The 6,209-nt window shown below is 41.9% G+C and overlaps 1 protein-coding gene across 1 annotated transcript; it reads left to right on the top strand.

Moving 5' to 3' along the window:
* Positions 1 to 640: 640 nt before the first annotated feature.
* LOC135692511 (uncharacterized) lies at positions 641 to 6,157 on the top strand. Its single transcript, XM_065210664.2, has one exon. It carries the CDS (start codon positions 1,514 to 1,516, stop codon positions 4,478 to 4,480), a length of 2,967 nt encoding a protein of 988 aa, XP_065066736.2. The 5' UTR covers positions 641 to 1,513; the 3' UTR covers positions 4,481 to 6,157.
* The last annotated feature ends 52 nt before the right edge of the window (positions 6,158 to 6,209 follow it).

Here is a 6,209-nt window from a genome sequence, read left to right as displayed (position 1 = left end):
TTCTGTTACTGTCCCGGATCCCATTTAAGATATTTTGTAAAAAAAGATTAGTATTTGTATTTGTATTGGAAAAATATTTGACCAACATTTTCGTAAGCATTAAACTTACTAAAAAGCTCATGGTAGTTTTCTCGCTTTAGATGAATTTGCAGGTGGTACCAAAATGTTTCGAGGGTTTGGTGAATGCTGTATTTTTTAGTTCTAAATGGTTTCATTTCCAAAACTTATGCAATACTAGAGGCTTTTTACAGTTGATGAAAAGTCAAATTTGCAAACATAAATCTCGGAAAAATTCGCACACACTCACAAACAGAAACACACAAACACACACACACACACGTCAATGTCCTTTAATGCCATTCTGCCTTTTCTTTTGCTCATTTCTTTTCTCCTTTCCCCCTTCCTTCTCCATTTCCTTTTTTCTCTCCATCCCCTTTTTTTGTTCCCACTTTTCGTTTGCTGCCCAGTTACAACTCTTTGGCTGCCCCTGGCATTGGCTTGGTTACGCCGAGAATAGATACTCTTGCTAAAGGCACCCCCGATCTGGCGGCAAATAGGCATTTGCTCATCCAACCGCAACAGATACTCTTTCATTTCTTCGTTGTTTCGACGTTTCTTGTTCGTTTTATGAGGACAACGCCTTGTTGTGTCCTTGTTATGTCGATTCGTGAATGCAGATCAGGTTGAGTTTGCACCTGCTGCTTAGAAACACATGGCAAGATGCCCTTCTTGTCTTTAATTCTTAATAAATTCGTTTCAACCCGACTAAATTTATTCGGTATAACACGATATCCCCTACTTTGGCAAGTTTATAGGTTTTTCCTCCATTGACAACGGGTGCGACAGAAACGGACTCCATTATCGTAGTCATTAAACTTGTTCACCTTCATTCTTTGACAAGGGCTTGGTTTTGCTAAGAAGATTGACATTAAGGGTTTGGTTACGACTTCCCACAACACGCTTTACTCGAATAATATGCTAAATTATGCGAGAGAAAAACTGAAAACAAAAGAGTACAGGATTATTAGACGCAAGATCTCATTGATGTACAGAATAAGCCGCGCAATGAAACAAAAGAACAGGTCTGTGTGCAGATTGATGAATCGGATTTAGAAAATAAAGGAAAGCAGAAGGAATTCATTCCTCAAAATATTCAAATTCTAGAATCGAAGAATTCAATTGGGCGGTATCAGAGCTCACAGCAAGCAAGCAGTAGTTGAAGTCACACGACGGCTCATCTGTTCACGTTTTCGATATTTGATACTGTTGATTCAGAGGAAACCCCGGCTTCAAAGCATCAGGCTGAGGTTATTTGCAAAAGATTCGGTAAGCACCGGGCAAGTCGATCTGCGAAAGTTGATAAAAACCGGCGGAAAGAACTTGGGTAGGTTCCAGAATTGAGAAGATAGTTGATTCAGGAACAAGGATTGCTAAAGGGTTATTGAAAATTGTCGTTAACAGGATTTTCTTGAACTTTTCTAAAAGACTCTAACTTGAAAGCTGCAAAAGCGAAATGGATTCTGTTGTTGTGGCCAACACCCATGATTCGCAAGACCTGTTGCAAAGCGAAAGAATCGAGACAATCAGTGTTCATAAAACTGAAACTGAAGTGGTAACGAGCATTTGCGTCGAAGAACAAATCGTGGAGAAGTCAGTTGACAGCAAAAATGTCGTGGTGCTTGAAACGGTAGACGCCTCAGTCAATAACAATTGCACAGAAACCACGGTCGAAGAACTAGAGAAAACCGGTGAAAATGACGAGAAGAATGTAAACTCGGAGACTGTCGTTATTGTAACTGAACTTAATTCTGAAACATCAAAGATTTTTCAGACAGTCAGCAGCACCAAAGCTCAGGAAAACGAAGGGGCAAGTTCGAATACAGTTGAAGACGAGAGTACAAGCGAGGATCATGTTTCTGAGGCCAAAGCATCTTTGGAAACTTTAAGAAAAAATTCTGATGAAGGCGTAAGTTTTTCTAATGAAGTTACTGAAACTATATCTAATAAAGAAATTTTAACAGTAAAAACTGTCAGCTCTTCAGATAATAGTGAGGCCTTGGATTCTGAGACGACGGTGATAACCCACACGGAAGCTGCGCAAGAAGTTACACACACGGAAGATTTGTTAATGCAAAATGCAGATATGACGTCACAAGCTGGGGGTAAAACAGCACCTGCTGAGGAAGAAACATCACCAGTTGTAGAGAAGGTAGAAGATGTGAAAGAAGAAGATGCACCAGGGGAAGCTGAAGTTGTTGTTGGTACTGTCCAAGCAACACCCCCTGCGAGTGCGGATAGTGAGACTCCGAAGGCACCTGCTGGAGAACTGATACCAGTAGTGAAAACAACACCAGAAACTGCACCAGAACCACCATCAGAAACAGCACCAGAAACTGCACCAGAAACAGTATCAGAAACAGCACCAGAAAACGTGCCAGAAAACGTGCCAGAAAACGTGCCAGAAAACGTGCCAGAAACTGCACCAGAACCAGCATCAGAAACAGCACCAGAATCTGCACCAGAAACAGCATCAGAAACAGCATCAGAAACTGCATTAGAAGCAGAACCAGAAACCGTACCAGAATCTGCGTCAGAAACAGCACCAGAGACAGCACCTGAAATAGCACCATACACAGCACCAGAAACAGCACCAGAAATAGCACCAGAAACAGCGCCAGAAACTGCATCAGAAGCAGTAGCAGAAAATTCACCAGAAACAACGCAAGAAACTGCACTTGGAACTGCACCAGAAACTGAAACTGCACCAGAAACTGAAACTGCACCTGAAACAGTGCCAGAATCTGCAACAGAACCTGCAACAGAAAATGCACCGGAAACAGAAAGTGCACCAAAAATTGAAACTTCAACAGAAACTGCAACTGCACCAGAAACTAAAATTGCGCCAGAAACTGAAACTGCACCAGAGACTGAAACTGCGCCAGAAACTGAAACTGCACCAGAAACTGCACCAGAGACTGAAACTGCGCCAGAAACTGAAACTGCGCCAGAAACTGAAACTGCACCTGAAACAGTGCCAGAATCTGCAACAGAACCTGCAACAGAAAATGCACCGGAAACAGAAAGTGCACCAAAAATTGAAACTTCAACAGAAACTGCAACTGCACCAGAAACTAAAATTGCGCCAGAAACTGAAACTGCACCAGAGACTGAAACTGCGCCAGAAACTGAAACTGCACCAGAAACTGCACCAGAAACTGCACCAGAAACTGCACCGAAGACAGAAAGTGCACTAGAAACAGCACTAGAAACTGCACCAGAATCCGAACCTGCACCAGAATCAGAACCTGTAGCAGAATCAGAACCTGAACCAGAATCAGAACCTGCTCCAGAATCAGAACCTGCATCAGAGACAGCACAGGAAACTGCACCAGAAACAGCACCAGAGACAGCGCCAGAAATAGCACCATACACAGCACCAGAAATAGCACAAGAAACAGCACCAGAAACAGCATCAGAAACAGCACCAGAAACAGCACCAGAAACAGCACCAGAAACAGCACCAGAAACAGCACCAGAAACAGCACCAGAAACTGCACCAGAAACAGCTGCAGAAGAAGTAGCAGAATCATCCCCTGAGGAGAAGACAGGACCCGTTGAAGAAGCTGAATCACCTAAAAGTGAAACAATGGCAAAGACAGAGCAGGAGGTGACACGCCCAGTGGTAACACTAACGGAAATTATAAACCAAGAAAAGACGCAGCCAGAAGTAACAGAGAAAGAGTTGGCACAGCCAGAAGAGACACAACCGAAAGAGACTGCAACATCTGGTGATGGAAAACCAGCAGAGTCTGCTGCGGAAGTGCCAGTCCCACCAAAGAAGACAGCTGAAACATCCGAGGGAGCACAAAAGGCAACGGAGGAGGTATTTTCCTTGGAAAATGTTGTAGCAACACCAATAAAAGAGGCACAAGTTCAGTCCCAGCAGGAACAAGCACCGGCCGAGGAAGCGAAAATGTCAGAAGAGGGGACTGAAATGTCTGAACCAGGTGCATCAGTGCCAGTATCAAAAAAAGACACTGCCTCTGTCGATGATGCAGTAATCCCACATGCAGGTGCACAAACACAGGAAAAAGAAACGGAAGTGAAAGAAACAATTGTGACAAACACCGAAGTTGTAACTGAAAAATCAGATGACGATAAGGCCAAAAATACTTCAACGATAGTAACAAAGACGGAGACGGTTACAAAAACAAGTTACACTGTTGTACTTGAAACAGGCGGTGTTAGGAATGAGGAGACAGTCACCGGAAGTGCAAACGACCAGGCCCAGGACGAAGTTGCCGAAAAATCTGAATCGGAAGAAAAGAAAGAAAAGGAAAAGGGAACCAGTCCGGATGATAATAAATGTGTTGAATCGGAGAAAGCAAATGTGGCTGCAGAGGGTAAAGAGGCTGAACCTGAACCTATTTTGGACAAATCTGATATGAAGCGTTCTCAAGGCTGTTGTGTTATATCATAGGTATCATAAATGCAGTAAGTGCCATTCAAAATGTTCATCTAGAATCTTATAACCAGTTAAGCAATTTTCACCAATTAGGCACATTTACATTGACTCGTTAGAAACTGCCTCGTTATCATTATAAATTCCACAAGATGTTTCTTATAACATGGCGAGGGTTATGTTAGCACTGGCTACAGTATAAATTGCTGTTTAAACCATGGATGTTAAAACACAGGCGGCACGTGCCCCCCCCCCCCCACTTTCTAGAAACAGAAATAAAGTACCATTTTTAAAAAGTAGAGGTGCAGCTCAGCTAACGGAGGTGCTCCTTTTTCGTCTGCCTAGGCCATCCCTCGTTTGAAATGTTTCGTGCTTCTGTGGAGCTTCTGTGGTTTAAACTATACCTTTGTGCATTCATTGTACTGTATTTTAAATTTTGCCCAAAGCCGCTGATGTTAGCAAAAGAACAGGTTTTAGCCAGATGCGAATTGCGTGGTTTCAGGCAAAGAAGTCTTGACCGCTGCAGAAGCCTTGAAGTCTGATACTACCAATAATGCCTGGTTGCCACGCCTTCGCAAGGTATGTATTAGGGAGAATGCACAAAAGCAATGGGCTTGACATGGCTAGAGGGAATACAGGTTGTACTTGTATGAGATCAGCAATGCCAACAAAGTAAGGTTCTTTGAGAAAGTTGGTATTTTCGGAGTTCTTTTGTTGAACGGAAGAAAAAGTATCTTTCATTTTCAGATACCGCATTTGAATGCTTCCGTGATAAGTGCCTAGAGGAATTTGTAATTTAAAGTTGGTAAACCACATGTCTGTCGAGGAAGCTTTTATTCGAATTTGTTCACCACTGTGACAAGTCTACCATCCCATCCACGCATTTTCTCTGCAATCCTGCGAATTCTGTCCACCCTTTTTTATTGGGATCATATCTACTGCTTGTTTTTACTGTTCAAATTTGAGCAAGCGTTTGATATCCCTGGTGTTTCCCTTTTGTAAGCCAGCATTCAATACAATGCAGCTGATAGTGTGCTGAAGTTTCTGTGGGTATCCGCAATGGAATGGGCATTTCTGAAGTCCAAAGTACCTGCACAATACATGTGTTTTCGTTACGGCTGAGGACCACTTTTCTTTTGATTATCCGGTTACTTTCCATTAGGGAAAACTCGAGAAAGCAAATATTTTGTGGCAGTTTTTAGATTTTTGAAATATCTTTGTTCTAATTGCGGTATAAGTTGTATCATTTGAAAACCGATATATTACAAAGCAAATGGTGAAGGACAAGATTAAGACTAGAAGCTAGGCTAGAGGTCTTGAGAGGCATTGAGCATTTAAGAGATTTGTGCCGCATATTTCTGCCTTAGGCCGGAGTTTTCCGAGGTGTCCTGCGTATTTGTAAAAGTGTAAGCCTCGTATACAGTTTCGGGATAATTGAGAAACGTTGACTGAATTTTCGTTGTGTCATTATGTAAGTTTTGGTATTTTTAGAAATACTCCGCGTGTATTCCTCGTGTATTAGGCGACCGTGTAGCAGATGTCGAGAAGTATAATGTCAATTACAGTAAGCAGCAATTACATGTTTAACATGAATATACATATTAAATATATTTTTATCACATTAATATTACTATCAACGCCAATTTAGTGTTATAAATATTGTCTTCACGTACTCATTTCTATTTATTAGATGTACTCCTTTGAGTCTTACTTCTTACTTCAAATTGACGAAATGCCATAACATTAA

This window comes from Rhopilema esculentum, chromosome 3 (genome assembly GCF_057945365.1).
Source record: "Rhopilema esculentum isolate cy_ngs chromosome 3, ASM5794536v1, whole genome shotgun sequence".
Lineage (NCBI taxonomy): Eukaryota > Metazoa > Cnidaria > Scyphozoa > Rhizostomeae > Rhizostomatidae > Rhopilema > Rhopilema esculentum.
Note: the sequence above shows the minus strand (reverse complement) of the source record. Positions and strands in the feature narration are given on the sequence as shown.